General features: G+C 40.7%; 1 protein-coding gene across 1 annotated transcript; it reads right to left on the bottom strand.

Annotated features, from left to right (window-relative positions):
- Window positions 1-9,664: 9,664 nt before the first annotated feature.
- Window positions 9,665-13,048, bottom strand: LOC306968150 (uncharacterized protein). The gene is made up of 2 exons (XM_079563461.1): window positions 12,697-13,048; window positions 9,665-10,563 (listed from the first exon to the last, which is right to left on the bottom strand). Exons 1-2 carry the CDS (start codon window positions 13,005-13,007, stop codon window positions 9,723-9,725), a joined length of 1,152 nt encoding a protein of 383 aa, XP_079419587.1. The 5' UTR covers window positions 13,008-13,048; the 3' UTR covers window positions 9,665-9,722.
- Between the last annotated feature and the right edge of the window lie 8,512 nt (window positions 13,049-21,560).

Below are 21,560 nucleotides of genomic sequence, written 5' to 3'. Positions count from 1 at the left end.
ACTATCCACCAGGGGGTGCTGCAGCGCCTTCAGCTCCCTGGGTTCCCACGGCCTTGGATAAGTTAAAAAGTTGCATAACGCAGCTTAAATGCAGACTGTTGTTGTGTCCTTGTGCAAGAGTCACTTCACCCATGTTGCCTGTGTGAGCGACTGGTTGGAAGGGTCGATGGCGCAGATTTGCAGCCTCACATTTGCCAGTCTACCCCAGGGCAGCTGTGACTGTCGATCCAACCAAACCGAGTCTGCCCAGTCACTCGAGCCTCAGTGAACAATGACACCAGATACAGTTTGGAGACTTTTAATGTGATTCTTAAGCAGTTTACAAAAGTTCATTAAGTTTATCGCACAATGAAAGTCTGGTATATCCCCAAAAACAAACTATAAAATATAATATTTAACTACGCATTTGAATGGAGGTTACATTCTCCCATCACTGTTTAACTGGTGACAATAAAAACACATAAATATGTCGTAGCTCTGCCATAGCTAATAAAATGATAAAACTACACAATACAAAAACAACATATTTACATAACAATCTTCTCAGCTCAGACTTTTTCATAACATGTGTAAAACATTATAGATCCGGTATCTCCAACCAGGAGCTTTCTTCACGTCTACACGCCTGAAAACTCAGATTTTAGATGCTTTTTCTGTTTGTTCTGAACCTGCTGAACACGATCTGTGAACAGTTGGTTTAATATAGTAAAGTAGAAGTCACTTTGTTTGAAATACCATCTTGGAAAGTGATTCTTCTGGGTGAACTGTTTTTGAACATAAGTATCTCTCCGATGTTCATATTGTGTAAAAGTAGCTCGTCGGGTTATAAAAGGTTGGAGACCCCTGTGATAGATCATCTTTGGAGTTTATTGAGGTTTTACCACCAAAATAATTCCATTCTTTGTCATTTGTTAAGTTACTATTTTTTGAAATAGTAATTTACTTCATATAAATTGTGCAGCACAAACGTCTTTGCTCCAGTGAGTCTGAAATGAAGAGTCAGGGGTCAGTCTTGCAGTATGAGCCACACTGGGAGATACGGGACCAACACTGAGTTACTTTAGAACAAAGTACTTTTACAGTTGAACAGACAGAACATAAATCACTAGATCTGGAACTCATTCAAAAATGGTCTTATTGCGGCGGATAAAATGGAAGAAGCCGGGATTAGGGTTGGGCGATGTTCTCTTAATTGACCGTTGACGATGTTTACAGTGAACCATCGTGACGGACGATGATATCGTCCATTTCTCATTATAAGCATTTTTTAAAGACATTTACAGAGCCTATATATATGCTGCATATTACAATTTATGTTAGGAAAGTGTGAGATTGCAAGATTAATGGATCTAAACTAAACATGATCTGAAAAGAGTCACAGAACAGAAATGTGTTTAAACTCGAACGTAAAGTCTGAGAGGAGAACGTCTTATTCAGAACATGAACTCCAAGGCTCTTATCACACTAATACAAATGTAAATCGGAGCTTATTATTTGCATTTGCTCAGTTTTAACGTAATGTTTAAGAAACAGTGGGTGAACGGGACAATATTTAGAAGTTTACGTCGTAGCCACGTTTTTGAAGCCACTCCACGCGGTCCGTGAGCTCGTAACCTCGTAACTCCTGCACTGCCTCTCTCTCCTCTCTCGGTCCTTCGTGAGAATAATCTAAACCCATGCATGCTCAGCTAGCTCCGATGTGAGCGCCATCACGTCATTTTAAAACGGTTTCAGTTTCGGTACAAAGCAAAGCAAAACCACGCGCTGTTAAACTCTGAGCTGCAGATGATGTGTTACGGCTAACACGTCAGAGGTTCTTAAAGAGACAGAGGCCGATTTCAAGACATTCACTACAGCCATTTTGAGAGAGACATTTTATACAAGGCAGTTATTCTAATTTACTGCATTTACAGACCAACAGAAGGTTTGTCATCATTGTAGTGTGATATAGACTGGTGCTGTGTGACTGAAAAAAGCAGAATACCCCCTCTTTAACATAAGTATTTTGTATTTGTGTCTGGTTTCCCCTCACAGTGCTAAGCCTTCTCCAGCACATCCCAAAGCTTCTCAATGGGGTTCAGATCTGGACTCTGGACGCTGTCGTGATTCTACAAGTGAGACAAACCCGCCAAGACCTCGGAGCTCTGCGCGTGCTCCCTGTGCGTGTCCATGTGTTTGTTCAGCGTTTTCGCCGACGCAAACCCTTTATCGCAGAGTGAGCAGCTGTGAGGCTTTTCTCCCGTGTGCGTCCTCGTGTGTTTTTTCAGATTATTGCGCTGGGCGAACGTTTTGTCGCAGAACGGGCAGCTGTAAGGTTTCTCCCCGGTGTGCGTCCTCATGTGCACCGTCACCGAGGGCTTGTCCGAGAAGGTCTTGTTGCAGACGGAGCAGCTGTAAGGCTTCTCCCCCGTGTGAGTCCTCTTGTGTCGGTTGAGCTGCGGCAAACGCCTGAAGGTTTTGTCGCAGATCGGGCAGCTGTGAGGCTTCTCCCCCGTGTGCGTTCTCACGTGCGAGTTCAGATTACGCTGCTCGGAGAAGTCTTTCAAACAGACCAAACAGCGATAGGGTTTCTCGCCAGTGTGGCCTCGCATGTGGACTTTGAGGGTGTGCATCTGAGTGAAGGTTTTGTCACAGATCGTGCAGCTGTAAGGTTTCTCTCCCGTGTGGACTCTTTTGTGAGTTTCTAAATGGTCTTTTCTCCTGAATCGCACTTTACAAACAGAGCACTGGTGTTTCTTCTCTTCATCTCCTTCGTCGGTTTCTCCATCGTGCACAGAGGCGCTCGTCTCCGGTCCAGCTCCGGTCCCGTCTCCGCTCTGGTCTCGGTCGTACTGGTCTCCGTCAGCTTCTGTTTCCATCTGCGAGGCTGAGAAGCTGAGCGGACTCGCCCAGTCGTCGTCGTCGTCATCGTCAGCGTCGGAGGATTGATCCGTGTCGCCCTCGGTCTCGTCGTCCTCCTGCGTTTCCTCTCGGGGCTCAGTTTGTGAGGTGTCTTCGATCTTCAGAGCGACGGCGCTGAACTCTGGGACAGACCTGAAAGAGATATTAAATTCTATTACTGATCAGAAAAAGTAATAAGGACTATTTAAAGGTACATTATGCAACTTTCTATAGGGGAAAAAAGTTGATATCTGAGCGAATTCGACATTGTAGTGACCAGAGGCGGCAGAAGTACTAAATATTCTTACACACATGTACTTGAGTAAAAGTAAAAGAATCTGATCATTTTTAAGTAACAGTATGAAAGTATGGGAACAAAACCAGGTCCTAACTCAGGTCCAAAACAGGAAGTAAATCAGGTCCAAAACAGGAAGTAAACCAGGTCCAAAACAGGAAGTAAACCAGGTCCAAAACAAGAAGTAACTCAGGTCAAAACAGGAAGTAAACCAGGTCCAAAACAGGAAGTAAACCAGGTCCAAAACAGGAAGTAAACCAGGTCCAAAACAAGAAGTAACTCAGGTCAAAACAGGAAGTAAACCAGGTCCAAAACAGGAAGTAAACCAGGTCCAAAACAAGAAGTAACTCAGGTCAAAACAGGAAGTAAACCAGGTCCAAAACAGGAACAAAAACAGGTCAAAACAGGAACTAACTCAGGTCAAAAGAAAAAAGTTATAAGGACTATTTAAAGGTACATTATGCAACTTTTATAGGGGAAAAAAGTTGATATCTGTACGAATTCGAATTGTGGTGACCAGAGGAGGCAGAAGTACTAAATATGCTTACTTAAGTAAAAGTGTAGATACAACAGGACCAAAAATGTACTTAAGTAAAAGTAAAAGAATCTGATCATTTTTAAGTAACAGTATGAAAGTATGGGAACAAAACCAGGTCCTAACTCAGGTGAAAAACAGGAACTAAACCAGGTCAAAAGAAAAAATAGTAAAAAAATATATATATATACAGTGGGGAAAAAAGTATTTGGCCAAAATCCAATACAATGTCTATGTGAAACTGACCAAATACTTTTTTCCCCCACTGTATATTGTAAAATGTACTTTAAAAGTAAAAAGTAAAAGTATTTATGTGCAGGATTTTTTAAATCATTTGAATCAAGGTCTAAACAAGTAAAACACAAAACCAGGTCAAAACAGGAACTAACTCGGGTCAAAAGAAAAAAGTTATAAGAACTATTTAAAGGTACATTATGCAACTTTTTATGGGGAAAAAAGTTTACATCTGAGCCAATTCGACATTGTAGTGACCAGAGGAGGCAGAAGTACTAAATATTCTTACTTAAGTAAAAGTGCTGATACAGGAACAAAATGTACTTAAGTAAAAGTAAAAGAATCTGATATTTTTTTTACTTCAGAAAAAGTATGAAAGTATGTATTGTAAAATGTAAAATAAGTAAAAAGTAAAAGTATTTAAGAGTTTAATGTACAGGATTTTTAAATCATTTGAATCAAGGTCTAAACAAGTAAAACACAAACTCAGGTAAAAAACAGGAACTAACTCAGGTCAAAACAGGAACTAACTCAGGTCAAAACAGGAACTAACTCAGGTCAAAACAGGAACTAACTCAGGTCAAAAGAAAAAAGTTATAAGGACTATTTAAAGGTACATTATGCAACTTTTTATGGGGGAAAAAAAAGTTGATATCTGAGCGAATTCGACATTGTAGTGACCAGAGGCGGAAGAAGTACTAAATATTCTTAAGTAAAAATGCAGATACAACAGGACCAAAAATGTGCTTAAGTAAAAGTAAAAGTAGTTGATCACTTGTTTACTTATAAAAATATGAAAGTATGTATTGTAAAATGTACTTTAAAAGTAAAAAGTAAAAGTATTTAAGAGTTTAATGTGTCTAATCAAGGTCTAAACAGGTAAACCACAAACTCGGGTCAAAAACAGGAACTAAACCAGGTCAAAAACAGGAACTAACTCAGCTGGATAAAGATTTGAAATTTGTTATTGAGCTTTATGTTTTAATTGGAAAGTATCACGAAAAATGTATGAAAAAGTGACAAAAAAGTGACAAAAAATTGACGAAAAAAATGACAAAAACTGGATGAAAAATTTACGAAAAAAAAATGACGAAAATGTGACAAAAAAAATGACTAAAATTGGATGAAAAATTTACAATTTTTTTTTACCAAAATGTGATAAAAAATGACCCAAAAAAATGACAAAAAACTTAGAAAAATGAGTTGAATACCCAACAAAAAATGATGAAAGGAAAAATATCCTCTCGGTTCAGGCGGGAGGTAAGAGGTTAATATTGCCTGTAATGCATAGACGATCCACCAGGGGTTGCTGCAGCGCCCTCAGCACCCTGGGTTCCCAGACCTTGCCCCACATACAAAGTTGCATAATGCACCTTTAAGTACAGGCAGATTGACTGTAATAAATACAGTGTCACAATATATCAAAGGATCCTCAGTTGGCAGAGTTTTTAGCCAAATAATCAGGTTTGAATTAAAATCATCGCTGCAGTGTTAGTGTTTTTGTTTACAGTGGGTGAGTCTTACACCGGCAGCTGCTCTTCCTCCTGCTTCACGCCCCGCTCCTCTTCCTCCTCTCGAACCCACGGACTTTCCGCGCTCTCCTTCAGACTCAGACCGGCGCCAGTGCTGGTCGATGGGCTCTCTCCTCCCCCACGGACGGGCACCACTTTCGGGCACAGAAAGTCCAGGAGCCGCTGCTTCTTCCGGTTCTCCTCTTTGGAGCGACACAGCTCGTCCTCGTACTCCGCGATCGTCTTCTCGAACAGCGCGAACACGTCGTCAGCCGCCGCGTTCAGCCGCTCGTTCACCAGAGCTCTCAGCGTCAGGCCTTTAAACATCTTTACCACCGGGTTTGGCTTTAGCTCCGAGCTAGCAACACAGCAACACACAATGGCAACACACGGCCGCGGCCTGACGCTGTCGCAGGCTGTGACGTCATCAGCACGCGTTTGAACTATTTGTTGTTATTGTTTTTTTTTTCTTTTTCGATGTGAAATCACAAGCCAAAATGATATACAACACATACTTTACTACTGTACGTCAAATAAATAAATAAATAAATACATAATATTGAGGGAGTCTTGAGGTCGATAGGGAGTACTTGCCTCGAGTGGAGGAGTTCAAGCAGGGGCGGACTGGGAGTGAAAAACAGCCCTGGACTCTGACCAGCCTGGCCCAAATTGGCGTAATTGTGACACTTCCACAAATACATGTTTTAAAACCTCTTACCCCCCGCCTTAACCAAAAGCATTCTGTCCTCTTTTGGCTGTGTAACACCTCATTTGAAAGCTAAGACCCACAAAACTGACCTTTCTCCTCGCGTTGTTGCTGTGTTGTGTCACCTTTTGTATGTTTTTTTTCTTTTTTTTCTGGTTGTCACTTTTTGTTGAATTTTTGTCACATTTTTGTCGAGTTTTTGTCACATTTTTGTTGAGTTTTTGTCACATTTTTGTTGAATTTTTGTCACATTTTTGTCGAGTTTTTGTCACATTTTTGTTGAGTTTTTGTCACATTTTTGTTGAGTTTTTGTCACTTTTTGTTGAGTTTTTGTCACATTTGTGTTGAGTTTTTGTCACATTTTTGTTGAATTTTTGTCACATTTTGTTGAATTTTTGTCACATTTTTGTCACATTTTTGTCACTTTTTGTTGAGTTTTTGTCACATTTTTGTCGAGTTTTTGTCACATTTTTGTCGAGTTTTTGTCACATTTTGTCACATTTTTGTTGAATTTTTGTCACATTTTGTTGAATTTTTGTCACATTTTTGTCACATTTTTGTCACATTTTTGTCACATTTTTGTCACATTTTGTTGAATTTTTGTCACATTTTTGTCACATTTTTGTCACATTTTTGTCGAGTTTTTGTCACTTTTTGTGGAATTTTTGTCACATTTTTGTCGAGTTTTTGTCACATTTTTGTCGAGTTTTTGTCACATTTTTGTCGAGTTTTTGTCACATTTTGTCACATTTTGGTTGAGTTTTTGTCACATTTTTGTTGAAATTTTGTCACTTTTTTGTGCTTTTTTCCCAAGAATCTTTTTGATTAGGGTAAAGCCAAACTGGAGAAAATGGGATCCGTTCAGGTGGGAGTCTCTTACCCCACGCCTTAACATTAACGAGTGCATTTTCCCCAGTTCGGCTTTTTATTATGATTTTTTTGATCGGTATCATCAGCAAAATGAACGGGAAAGGTGGTCATAGAAACAGAAGCAAAATCATTAATATAAATAATAAATAATAACGGTCCCAAAATTGAACCTTGTGGTGCACCATACTCCACGGAATTCTAAACTAAAATTGGACTAAAACAAAATTTAAAGTTGTTTATGAGACTATGACTAAAATGTCCAGATATTTTCGTCCACTAAAACATGACTGAATAAAAATCAAAAGCCTCATGTCCTTTAGACTCACTGCCAAAGGAGCAGCTCTGAGCTTTGTTCGTGTGGCAGAAGCTCCATGAAACACAGGACCTTCATTAAATATGATCATAATAAATATTATAGATGCAAAGTTCACTAAATTAGTCTTAAATTTAGTTGACAAAATGTATATGCAATTTTAGTCGACTAAAACTAGACGTACAACTAGGGCTGCTCGATTATTGAAAAAATAATAGTCACGATTATTTTTGTCATAATTGAAATCACGATTATTCAAACGATTATTTGTTGCCTTTAAAAAAAAACATCAAAAAAGTGACAAAAATCCATCAAAAAAAGACAAAAATCCATCAAAAAAAAGACAAAAATCCATCAGAAAAAAGACAAAAATCCAGCAAAAAAGTGACAAAAATCCAGCAGAAAAAAGACAAAAATCCATCAAAAAAGTGACAAAAATCCATCAAAAAAATGACAAAAATCCAGCAGAAAAAAGACAAAAATCCATCAAAAAAGTGACAAAAATCCATCAAAAAAGTGACAAAAATTCATAAAAAAAGACAAAAATCCATCAAAAAAGTGACAAAATTCCATCAAAAAAGTGACAAAAATCCCCAAATTTAAAATTTAAGAACAAAAAATAAATAAAAAATAAATAAATAAAAAAAGTAAAAAAAAAAATTATAATTGATTTTTTGCGATTATGCTAACTTTGTAATCGTTTACTGTTGTAATCGAAATCGTAATCGAATTTCGATTAATTGCACAGCCCTACGTACAGCCGCACTTTTATTGGTGAAAACATGCAACATAAGAGCAATAATGAATGAGCTCATTGTGAGGTGGATGAGACTGGTTTTATTGTCAGTGAAGATACATTCACTAAATATCGTGCAACAGGAAAACAAATGGTCTCAACTTATATAGCACTTTCCTACTTACATTAGGCACTCGAAGCGCTTTACAGCAAGGATCCACTCACCCATTCATACACCAAGGCGGGTGAAGTGTATCTAGAAGACTATCTACCATCTTCACCTTATTCCAGACTTTCTGCGTCAAAATTAAACAAACCGAAAAAAGAAAAATGACACTGTAAAATTGGTGGTTTTACAAATGTACAATACGCCTTGAATGTGAACACCACGTCTGCAGGTTCCAGGTTATTTACTGCTGATCGAGTCTGAGGGCAGAGGGAGGAAAAGCCGTTCATGTGGCGGAGGTTCTGGTTTGGACGGACCAGCGCCTCCTGCCTGAGGGAAAAGGGTCGACAGTGTCCAGGGTGAAGGTGGTCAGCTGTGATCCGACCTCCATGGGTACAATGCGCTGCAGTCTGCGCCTGGTCCTGGGGGTGGCGCTGATGTACCACACAGTGATAGAGGAGGTGGGGATGGACTCGGTGATGCTCGAGCTGAGGGTCGGCTTCCCCTTTAGGTCCTGGGTGATGGCGGTGCCCAGGGAGAGGAAGGAGTCAGTCAGGGCGAGTGGGGACGGTGGGGCTGAGACTTTCCTCAAGTCCACGATCACATACGATTAAGTTCAGATACAACATGGTACAATTTCAGACTCTTTAGTTTTGTTCTGATTTGATCTACTGTCCGTAACTCTGATGGTACTTGGAATGTCAACTACCGTAAATGCTCTAATATAGGCCGGGGCCTTTATTTACTCAAGGGCATCCAGGACCAGGCCTTTATTGGAACCAGGCCACAATTAGAGACAGGCCTTTATTTCTATTTGAGCAAAACGGACGACCAGGAAAACGAAGAAAAACGAGATTTGTGTCCATTTGCACCTAAAATATTAGGTTCATTTATTAATGAACATTTCAAACCCTCTCCCAGCGGCTGGAACATTGACGCCTTTTATTTTGTCGGGACAACAGGAAGTGTTTCGTTGCTGTTAGCGGAGCTTTGACATCAGTGTCACTGCAGGTTTCTGTTTCTGGACGTGCTTTGAAGACGCGATGGAGACTTTATTAAAACCCTGGAGGGTCACACGACATTTATTCCTTACCCTGTTTCCAAATATCGTCACAGGAGGTTTGAAAAGTGGCTAAATCTGTGTCAAAGTTACGCTCGGATCAGCTCCTCCGCAGCGTCCCCCTCGGCCCGGGTTCCCGTTTGTTACTTCCTGCACGTGAGTTTTCATTTACACCAGTATGAGACAAATTCCTAACATGGGGAATATTTCTACTGCAATAGTTTCTCATAAAAGCCCCGGCCTGTTTTAGAGACCGGCTTTAATTTGCCTCCGCCAGCCGCGAACCCGGCCTCTGTCGGAGACCCGGCCGCTAATGGAATACAGGCCAGTATTAGAGAATTTACGGTATTTTAAGAGGAGGATGGTGTGAAAAGAGAATCACAATCTACACTTCACGTTGAGCGGCTTCTGTCATTTCAACTCTGAGATTGTTCGCCTGAGACCTCTGTGCTTTGTGGCTGTTCATGTTCTGTGTGTGTCCTCATGTGTTTGGTGAGAGCTCGCACTGACCCAAAAACCTCCTCACAGAGCGAACAAGCGTAAGGTCTTTCACCTGCATGAGTCGTCATATGTGCTTTTAGATTAGAACTCTGGGAGAACGTTTTATGACAGAGTGAGCAGCTGTACGGCTCCTCTCCTGTGTGAGTTCTAATATGCGCCTGGAGGTTCGAAATTTGGTAAAACGCCTTGTTGCAAAGTGAGCAGCTGAAGGGTTTTTCGCCTGTGTGGATTCTCTTGTGCGTTCTGAGGCTGGAATTATACCTAAAGTTCTTGTCACAGACGGTGCACTTGTAAGGTCTCTCTCCCGTGTGAGATCTCATGTGGATTTTCAGATGCGGCGAATGATTGAATTTTTTACCACAAATTGAACAACTGTAGCGTTTGCCTTCTCTGTGAACCTGCTCGTGTGCTTGTAAATAGTCTTTACTCTTATACTTTTTACTGCAAAAAGAGCACTGGTGTTTCTTCCCGCCGCCGTCGCTCTCGGGTGCGTCTCCGTAGTTTGCAGAGGAACTGGTCTCCGGTGCGGCTTTGCTTCCGTCTCTGATCTGGTCTCCCTCGGCCTCGGTCTCCATCTGAGCAGCTGAACCGCTCGACGGAGGCTCCCAGTCGTCGTCAGTGTCAGACGAGTGTTCGGTTTCTTCCTCCGTCTCTGAGCTCATGTCGTCTCCGTCGGTTTCCTCCCGGTCCTCGGTTTGTTCCTGAAGAAGTGACGACTCTTCGCTCTTACACGCAGCGCTGGTCTCTGGAACAGGCCTGGAAAAAACAGTTAAAATATGTGATGAATCTACAGTTTCCTGACAGTAGTTAGACATTAGAGCGACAATGACTAATCCGCTTATAGGGCTGAACAATTTCATCACAAGAGAAAATGTTAAATAAATAAAGTGCAATGAAATGTGTGCACAAATATGACAATTTAGGGATAATCTTCAATACCTTCTCCATTTTTTTTTACACCAGTTACCAATTATTATACTAGAAACTTACTACAACCTTTACTTTTAAAGGAACAGGCCACCGTTTTTCCATACTGAGATATGTTCTTACCTGAGCTTAGACGAGTTCTTTAGGACCTGTCTGATCTTCAGTCACGTAAACACAGCGCAGACGGCGTTAGCATTTAGCCTCTCCCTCTCTCCTCTATAGCTCCAAAACAGGTCAAGATAGAAGCTACCAAGCCCTTCCACGTTTTCCCTATTTAAATATGGTTACGTGAAGTGTTCCACTACAAAGTATAATTACACAAAATTAAACAATGTGGATTTTCTAAGCGGATAAAAGGGGGGACTATATTGTAAGGCGTAATAATACCAGGAGTAGTTTGGCGTCCGCACAGTAAAGTGAAGATTACTGCGCTTCTACCTGTTTTGGAGCTATAGAGGAGAGAGGGAGAGGCTAAATGCTAACGCCGTCTGCGCTGTGTTTACGTGACTGAAGGCACGGGGGAAGATCAGACAGGTCCTAAAGAACTCGTCAAAGCTCAGGTAAGAACATATCTCAGTATGTAAAAACGGTGGCCTGTTCCTTTAAGGTCTGGACGTTTATTTTGAAGTGTATGCAGAAATATGACCATTCATGGATCATCTTAAATACCTTCAACAGCTTTCACTGTACGGCACTAAATTGGCACCAGTTATCAATTGAAAAAGTTGCTAATAAAAGTTTTAAAAAAAACTCACTATAAGTTGCTAATAACTTGTAGTAATTTATTAGCAACTTACCACAACCTTTATTTTTTGGATCTGGACATTTGTTTTGAACATTCTTTCAAAGTATAACAATTTATGGATGTTACTCTTTAAACGCTTCTACAGTTTTCAATGTAGTGACACTAAATTTACAACAGTTACCAAATATTATGCTAGCAACTTACTACTACCTTTACTTTTAAGGTTTGGACCTTTATTTTGAAATGTATATAAATCAATGGATAATCTTCAACACCTTCTACATTTTTTTTACTGTTGTGGCACCACATTTACACTAGCTACCAATTATTAGATAATTATCTATAAAATAAACCCAAAATTGAACGCTTTGTTGCTGTATAATTACAGACAATAATGTCCTGCTGTCTTCACCCAGGGCCGGACTGGGACTGAAAAACAGCCCTGGCCCAAATTAGCGTAAATGTGACACTTCCACAAATACATATTTTAACCTCTTACTTAACCTTAACATTAACGAGTGCATTTTCCCCAGTTCGGCTTTTTATTATTATTTTTGTGATCGGCATCATCAGCAAAAAGAGCGGGAAAGGCGGTCGTAGAAACAGAAGCAAAATCATTCATATAAATAATAAATAATAATGGTCCCAAAACTGAACCTTGTGGTGCACCATACTCCACGGAATTCCTTTTAGATTCATGTTTTGTTTAATACTGGGCTTTACCCAAATCTAAAAGCTTCTCGACTGGAGATCAACAACGTAACGCCTCATTTGAAAGCTAAGACCTACAAAAGTGATGGAAACTTTTCGTCACGTCGCCGCATTTTTGTCATATTTTTGTTGTATTTTTCATTATTGTTTCTATCATTTGTTGTTGTGTTTTTCTCATGTTTTTGTTGACTTTTCATCACATTTTTTGTTGCTTTTCCCGCATATTTTTGTTTTGTTTTCCTACTCTTTTTCTCGCTATTTTGATGCTTTTCTTTGTAGCTTTTAGATTTGGGTAAAGCTCAGTTGAGGCGGGACTGGTGGCCCTTCTGTGCTCTTCCAGAATGGACATAAGGTCAGTCCGCCCCTGTCTTCACCAATCTCCAAACAAAGGTGAACTGGAGGTAGACCTAAAGAAGCCCACTGATAATTGTGATGGACCAAAGTTGAGCTCGAGCTCCCACAGGCATCATGGATCCTCCACAGATCTACATGTGGCTGAGTCTTACACCGGCAGCTGCTCCTCCTCCTCCTGTTTGATGCTCTGCTCCTCGGGCTCCTCTTTCACCTGTGGAGCTTCTGCGGTTTCCTTGTTCGGACCCGGGCTTGTCGTTGATGGGCTCTGGCCTCCCGCACGGACCGGCACGACTTTCGGGCACAGAAAGTCCAAGAGCCGCTGTTTCTTCCGGTTCTCCTCTTTGGTTCGGGACAGTTCCTCCTCGTACTCCGATATCGTCTTTTCGAACAGTGTGAACACCTCGTCCGCGGCCGCACTGAGCCGCTCGTTCACCAAAGCTCTCAGCGTCAGGCCTTTGAACATCTCTGCGAACTGGGTTTAGCTCCGAGCTAACAACACACAAGGCTGCGCGGCCCGACTCGACTGTCGCAGACGGCGTGACGTCATCAGCACGCGTTTATTTACGCGCTGTTGTTACTGTTGTTGTTTTTACTTTTCTTTTTTAATTGATTGACAATTATTGGTTTTCATGTTCTTTATTATTATTCCTCTTCCATTTTTTTCCCCGATTTTCTAGAGCTTTCAGCACCTTCATGCTTTGTGCAATTTATGCAAGTTATGCATCAAAATGTTCCGCATGTTGAGGAGAAGGTGCTATTACTTTTGGGACTTCTGCAACTTACGGTTTTTCCGCAATCGGCCAAAATGTCGGAGATTTTTCCCATTGACTTATAATGGGGCTGCCGCAAATACATGCTTTTCTGCACTTTTTTCTGCATTTTCTGCAATTTCTGCACTTTGTGCATGTTCAGCTTCTGCAACTTGTGGGTTTTGAGAAAAAATTGTCCTTCTGCAGTTTTCCATTTTTTTTATACGAGAGTTTGAAATGTTTGCATTGGTGTGTATGGGGGAATCCAGCCAATGGGGAAACTCCAGGCCTTTCAGCCATTTGTGCAGCTTCTGCCAATCAAGCACTGAGGCCATTTCAACAGTTTGACCAGTTTATGGAATTTAAAAGTTTATGCAATATTAATAATTTATGCAAATTAACCACTTCATGGGATTTAACCAGTTTATGCAACTTAAGAGTTTATGCCATTTAGGATTTATGAATTTTAAAGCGTTTATGCAATTTACATATTTTATGCAAATTAACCCATTCATGCATTTTACCAGTTTATGCCGTTTATGCAGTTTATACAACATGACATTTTATGCATTTTACCAGTTTATACAAATTAGATTATGCAAATTAAGCAATTTATGCAATTTGAACCGTTTATGCAATTTCTGCGTTCGCTTCCCGCAATTCCGCAGTCAATCGCAATGGCGCAGCCATTGCATTTCTAGTTATTATTATTATTTATTTATGCGCGCTGTTGCTAATGTTGTTGTTGTATGCTAACAGCTGCTATGCTAAACTATGCATTTCACAAAGGAACCTGCCAAAGGACAAAGTGGAACAAAAGTCAGTTATATTTTTAATTTTCTTTTTATCATTTGTCGAATACATTTCAAAATGTAATTTTTTTATTTATTTTTTTAAATTCAAATACAAACAAAAAAGGTACAGCGTAAAGACCTCACTATGTTCAGTGCACATATTAAGGAAAATATATTTTTTTAAAGAACATGTGGCAGGTTATATATTGTATAAATTCACATTATAAAAAAATAAAATAAAAATGTAAAGGGGCATTTCATTCTATAAGATTGTCTATAAAAGAAGCCAGTTTTTCTGCATTTTGGGTGTTGATCAATAATAAAGATTTATAAAAAAAAGTTTCAGCTCATTCCTCCAATGAGTAATGTTAGGTTTTGTCTTGAAAAATTTATGTATATAATGTTTGATAACAAAATAATATTATTAAGACCAAAATCATTATGATTATTGCGAAAAATACCATATTTTATATCATTAACTGTTAGATTGATAATCTGAATTCCTTTGGAGAAACGTAATGTAAGATAAAAAATACAATGTATGATAGCAGCTGCAAAGATGGCGGATCGAATTAGTGAAATTCATTCAATTATTCAAAATAAACTGTTAAGATATGGACTTGATTATGACGTGTTTTTCTTCCCTTAAAGTAGTGGAAGAGTCCATAACTTTATACACTGGGGGGTTTATGTGTCAATTTTGGGGTCCCAGACAAAAAAGTGTTTAATGTGAACAATAACTCCAGTATTTTAACTTTTAAAATCTCCATTTACAATCGCTGCTGATCCCATAATGCTTAGCGATATGACGTCACATTCCCGAACTCGTACTAAAAACAGTAGCATTTTCCTTTTTGTTTCATCTTGAAATCGTTTGGGGCCCAAGGCCTCGCGACCCCCCCTTTGGGAACCAATGGAGTAGCCAACATATTTGCTCAAGCTGCTTTTAAATATTTTTGCTGAAATACAAGTACAAAGTAGTTGATTTATGTTATGAGAAACAAAACATGAAACTTTCTGAAGGGGCACAAAACGCTTTAACTTTAAAATTTACTCAGTGACACAAGTAACTTTATTTTTTTTCTCAAGTAAGAGTAAAGATACTAGAAAACAATATTACTCAAGCAGAAGTAAAAAGTACTGAATGAACGACTCTACTCTTCAAACAGATACAGTGCTTGTACCTGAGTAAATGTGAGTACTAGCACCTATGTAGTGCCATTTGTTGGATTGTTATTAGGATCTAGCAAAGGTTTAGTGACACTAAGGTTCACCCAATGCCCCATCATGAGTCTAAGTTTGTCCAACGATACTATTATAGCTATAGTTTGTCTCCATCTTCAGGTCGCAGGCGATACTGTCATAAAAAGTAGTTGTAAACTGTAGATAAATCCTGCAAAGTTAAAGAGTAACTAAACGGGCGTGGCAGAGCCTTTCCCCACCCACAAACTAAAGTCAAAAATTGCTGAGAAAGGGGTGGTCTCGACGAGGGGGGTGAGTGTGTGGGCGGGGTCTGCTCTGCTGACAGTCTCAGACCAAGCCCCGAGATCTGACAGGACTGACAGACGGCTGTTACCGGTGTCACGACTGTACACAAGTTTTATTTTTTCATAGGATAGTTGGTGCACTCTCATGACTTGTGATTGCTTGATGTAGCAACTATCCTACGAAAAGCTGGTAGACGACTCGCTCGCTGTCAGTGACTACGAACAGAGAGAGTCGCACAGTAGCTTTTCTAAGGGATTTATTCCTCGACAGCACCTCAGCCGAAGTGTGAGCGTCGCAGGGGCGCCATCTACTGGTTCGACTCATGAGCTCAATATGAAACCTCCAGAATCTCAAACTATAAGTTAGCATCGTAGCTAAGGCTAAATAACACTACTCTCCCGAGTGAGCTGAGTAAAATACCAGTAGAAATATTTATTACGTCGTTTGTTGTAAATGTACGTGTGTGTGGGCGGGGCCACAGAGGTGTGTGTGGGCGGGGCCACAGAGGCGTATGTGGGCGGGGCCACAGAGGCGTGTGTGGGCGGGGCCACAGAGGCGTGTGTGTGGGCGGGGCCACAGAGGCACAGAGGCAGAACCACGGGCAGAACTGATGACGTTTTCTGAACGCCGTGGACACACTCTCCTCCAACCGCAAAAAATCAAATGTAGTTGCTGCGTGAAACCAGCAGAGGCGCTAACCCTGCGGTTTTAGACACAAAAGTGAGATTTTGAACAAGTTTGCACCAAATGGGACATGTAGCTAACTCTATTCAACAACCATTTAGACCGTTTATCAGCAAAAAAAAAGTGGATTTGGTGTTTAGTTACTCTTTAAATGAAAAAAACTAAGTTAAAGAAATGCTGCTACAATTTTTAAATAATGTTTTTATTAATTTCTACATCTGTGTGTGCGTGTGTCGAGCGCTTTGTCGCACTTTTGATCTTTTTTGTTTGTCATGTTTTTTCTCTTCTTTTGTCACTTTTTCATCATTTTTTTTAACGTTTTTTCCCGCTTTATTACTGTGTTACTGTTGCTTTTCCGGCAAGTTTTTGTTGCTCCTTTGTTGCTTTTTCCATCACTTTTTTCATCGCTCTTTTTTGTGGCTCTTTTTTGTGGCTCTTTCTCGTGCCTCTTTTTTGTGCCTCTTTTTTGTGCCTCTTTTTTGTGGCTCTTTTTCGTGGCTTTTTCCTCACTTTTCAGTTGTGTTTTTGTCACTCTTCTTGTTCCCACATGTTCACCGTCACGTTTCCTCGATGAAAACATCTGTTTGTCGCCTGCGTGGCGTCTCATGTGACTCTTGAGACCGGACGAAGCCGTGAAAGTCATGTCGCAGTTCGAGCAGCTGTAAGGTCGTTCCCCCGTGTGAGTTCTCATGTGCACTTTCATGTTAGAACTGTCCGAAAAACGTTTGTGACAGAACGAACAGCTGAACGGTTTGTCACCTGTGTGTGTTCTACTGTGTGCCTCCAGAGCACCCCGTCGTGTGAACGTTCTTTTACAGATTGAGCAGCTGTAAGGTTTCTCCCCCGTGTGTGTCCTTATGTGCACTATCAAGTTAGAGCTGCACGAGAAGCGTTTCTGACACGTCGAGCAGCTGAATGGTCTGTCACCTGTGTGTGTGCTTTTGTGTGATGCTAGAGTGTTCAGCCGGGCGAAAGCTTTGCTACAGATTGAGCAGCTGTAAGGTTTCTCTCCTGTGTGAAGTCTCATGTGCAATTTTAAACTGCATTTCCTACTAAACATTTTTTTACAAACCAAGCACTGTTTTTTCTTCTCTTTCCGTCTTTTATCAGTTTCGGGTTTGACCCCATTGTTAACAGAGCCACGAGTCTCTGGTACAGACTTGTTTTGGGGCGAGAGTCCTGTGTTTTGTGCAGCTTTGCTTCCGTCTCTGATCTGGTCTTGGTTGTGCTGGTCTCCATCAGCCTCTGTCTCCATCGGTGCAGCTGAAGAGGTGGATGGAGGTTCCCAGTCGTCGTCATTGTCAGCAGAGTGATCGGTGTTTTCCTCGGCCTCCTCTGGGCTGATGATGTCGTCGTCCTCTGGGCTGATGTCGTCCTTTGGGCTGATGTCCTCCTCCTCTGGGCTGATGTCGTCCTTTGGGCTGATGTCGGCCTCCTCTGGGCTGATGTCCTCCTCCTCTGGGTTGATGTCCTCCTCCTCTGGGTTGATGTCCTCCTCTGGGCTGATGTCCTCCTCCTCTGGGTTGATGTCCTCCTCCTCTGGGTTGATGTCCTCCTCTGGGCTGATGTCCTCCTCCTCTGGGTTGATGTCCTCCTCTGGGCTGATGTCCTCCTCCTCTGGGCTGATGTCCTCCTCTGGGCTGATGTCCTCCTCTGGGCTGATGTCCTCCTCCTCTGGGCTGATAATGTCCTCCTTTGGGCTGATGTCGTCCTCTGGGCTGATGTCCTCCTCCTCTGGGCTGATAATGTCCTCCTTTGGGCTGATGTCGTCCTCTGGGCTGATATCCTCCTCCTCTGGGCTGATGTCCTCCTCTGGGCTGATGTCCTCCTCCTCTGGGTTGATGTCCTCCTCCTCTGGGTTGATGTCCTCCTCTGGGCTGATGTCCTCCTCCTCTGGGTTGATGTCCTCCTCCTCTGGGTTGATGTCCTCCTCTGGGCTGATGTCGTCCTCTGGGCTGATAATGTCCTCCTCTGGGCTGATGTCGTCCTCCTCTGGGCTGATGTCGTCCTCCTCTGGGCTGATAATGTCCTCCTCTGGGCTGATAATGTCCTCCTCTGGGCTGATGTCGTCCTCCTCTGGGTTGATGTCGTCCTCTGGGTTGATATCGTCCTCCTGCATCTCCTCTCGGTGTTCAGTTTGTTCTTGTTGAAGGAACGAGGACTCTGTGCCGCTCACACAGGCAGTGCTGGACTCTGGGACAGACCTGAAAATGATTTAAAAATATATCAGTCAAATTCAGTCTTCGATCTGACGAAGATTTACACATCTGCCTAAACAGCCTAAAGCAAACTCTCATGGTATATTAAAGGGGGGGTATTATGCAAAATGGACTTTTTCCAGCATTCCATCATGTTATTCTGTCACTCCCTCATTAAAAACATGGCTGAAGTGTTGCCTTGGCACATTCATGTATTTCTGAGTAATCTGTAAAAACTCTGATGGCGGCCATTTTAGGGATAGGTTTGGCCCGAGTCCTCCTAGGAACGCCCCCACCTCCTGGAGACGCCTCCGAGCTTTCGTCACCAGCCGAGTAACCGACCACTGCTCCTCAGCAGAACCCCCTCCCCACTGATGCCACAGACAGCGTGTGGAGGGGGCGTGTCTAAAGGCTCAGAGGTTCTTAAAGAGACAGAGGCCTATTTCAAGACATTCACTACAGCCATTTTGAGAGAGACATTTTATACAAGGCAGTTATTCTAATTTACTGCATTTACAGACCAACAGAAGGTTTGTCATCATTGTAGTGTGATATAGACTGGTGCTATGGGACTGAAAAAAGCAGAATACCCCCTCTTTAAAAAACAACAACAACAACAACAACTTTCTTCCATATAATTACTACTGCCACCACTGTTTGTTGTTATGTTGCCTTCATGTGCTCTGGAAAAAAAATGATCTTTCCCAGTTGTGTTCAAGTGCTTTTGTGTCGTAGTAAAGTGAAACATTTCAAAAACACACCAATACTCTACGACCTTCTCACGTGAACTTATTTGTTTATTCACGTGAGAAAGTTGTCAACAAACCGCGGACCTACTGCTACTTGATCGAAAACAACAACAAAAACATATACAAGAGGAAAAGTGTGGAAAAAGACACCTGTGTAGGACCAGTTACCTTGAAATTGTAATACATTCTTTATTAGTAGTTGCAGCTTTAAAAATTCAATGTGGATTTTCAAAGCGGGTAAAAATGGGAACTATATTGTAAGGCGTAACAATACCAGGAGTAGTTCGAAATCCACGCAGTAAAGTGAAGATATTACTGCGTGGACGTCGAACGACTCCCGGTATTATTACGCCTTACAATATAGTTCCCATTTTTATCCGCTTAGAAAATCCACATTGTTTACTTTTGTGTAGTTATACTTTATTGTGTAACCATATTTAAATAGGAAGACGTGGACGAGCAAGGCCGTGGGAACCCAGGGTGCTGAGGGGGCTGCAGCACCCGCTGGTGGATAGTTTGGGAACAGCAAGCAATATTAACCTCTTACCTTCCACCTGAACAGAGCACTTTCTCTCCAGTTTGGTTTTACCCAAATGTAAAAGCTTATTGGAAAAAGTGAAAAAAATAAAAAAAAATAAGGAAGCGACAAAAATGTGACAAAAAAAACAAAAAAAGTGACAAAAAACAATAAAAATGTGACAAAAATATAAATAAAAATGTGACAAAAAACAATAAAAATGTGACAAAAATATTTTTAAAAATGTGACAAAAATATAAATAAAAAATGTGACAAAAAACAACAAAAATGTGACAAAAAACAATAAAAATGTGACAAAAATATAAATAAAAATGTGACAAAAAACAATAAAAATGTGACAAAAATATAAATAAAAAATGTGAAGAAAAAACAATAAAAATGTGACAAAAAACAATAAAAATGTGACAAAAAACAATAAAAATGTGACAAAAATATAAATAAAAAATGTGAAGAAAAAACAATAAAAATGTGACCAAAAACAACAAAAATGTGACAAAAATATAAATAAAAAATGTGACAAAAAACAACAAAAATGTGACAAAAAACAATAAAAATGTGACAAAAATATAAATAAAAATGTGACAAAAAACAATAAAAATGTGACAAAAATATAAATAAAAATGTGACAAAAAACAATAAAAATGTGACAAAAAACAATAAAAATGTGACAAAAAACAATAAAAATGTGACAAAAATATAAATAAAAAATGTGAAGAAAAAACAATAAAAATGTGACAAAAAACAATAAAAATGTGACAAAAAACAATAAAAATGTGACAAAAATATAAATAAAAAATGTGAAGAAAAAACAATAAAAATGTGACAAAAATATAAATAAAAAATGTGACAAAAAACAACAAAAATGTGTCAAACTCTGGCAAATATGAGATGAAAAAGAATGTGAAAAAGTGACAACAACGAGGCAGCAATGCGAGTTTGTATGTCTTGACTATGAGGCGTTACTCTGGCCAATATGCTGTAAGCGCCAGGTGAGATCTTGTTAGATTTGGGTAAAGCCGAACTGGAGAAACTGCGCTCGGTTAAGGCGGAGGGTAAGAGGTTAAAAAATAGGAAGTATGCGCAGAAAAAGCGTTTTGGGGGTAAATTTAGTCTCTCAGCACCCCCTAAAACATCTTCCCACGGCTCTGTGGAAGAGCTTGGTAGCTTCTATCTTCACCTCGTTTGGAGCTATAGAGGAGAGAGGGAGAGGCTAAATGCTAACGCCGTCTGTGCTGTGTTTACGTGACTGAAGGCACGCGTGAAGACCAGACAGGTACACATGAACTCGTCTAAGCTCAGGTAAGAACATATCTCAGTGGCCTGTTCCTTTAATTGTAATGCCTAACACATTACTGTATGCTATATGCCTTCGTTACTGAAAAAAAAACTATGGTTTATAGTGGTTCTTACAACAGCAGCTCCTCTTCCTCCTGTTTCACGCTCTGCTCCTCTGGCTCATCTTTAATCCGAAGAGTTTCCTTGATTTCCTCTGATGTTGGACCAGGACCGGTTGATGGAATCTGGACTCCCCCGCGGACGAGCACGATTTTCGGCATCAGAATCGCGTCCAGGCGCTGCTGTTTCCTCCGGTTTTCCTCTTTGGAGCGACACAGTTCCTCCTCATACTCCGCGATCGATCTCTCAACCAACACAAATATCTCTTCAGCGGCCGCTTTCAGCCGCTCGTTCACCAAATCTCTCAGCGTTTGGCTTTTAAACATCTTTTTGGTCACGGTTTTAGCTTCAGCTCCACGTAAACAAACCCCAGCTGCATTATCTGAAATGACCGTCGCACAATCTGTGTCGTCATCAGCGC

This window comes from Gobius niger (assembly GCF_951799975.1).
Source record: "Gobius niger genome assembly, chromosome: 9".
NCBI classification, from domain to species: Eukaryota; Metazoa; Chordata; class Actinopteri; order Gobiiformes; family Gobiidae; genus Gobius; species Gobius niger.
The sequence above is the reverse complement of the archived record's forward strand: the minus strand, read 5'-3'. Positions and strand labels throughout refer to the sequence as shown.

What these genes read in the sequence shown, in the direction of transcription:
- LOC306968150 (XM_079563461.1), bottom strand. Translation starts at nt 13,007, where the DNA reads ATGTTCAAAGGCCTGACGCTGAGAGCTTTGGTGAACGAGCGGCTCAGT. An exon ending in GAGGAGGAGCAGCTGCCGGT is followed by an intron (nt 10,564 to 12,696) that starts GTAAGACTCAGC and finishes TGTTTTTTCCAG; the next exon opens with GCCTGTTCCAGAGACCAGCG.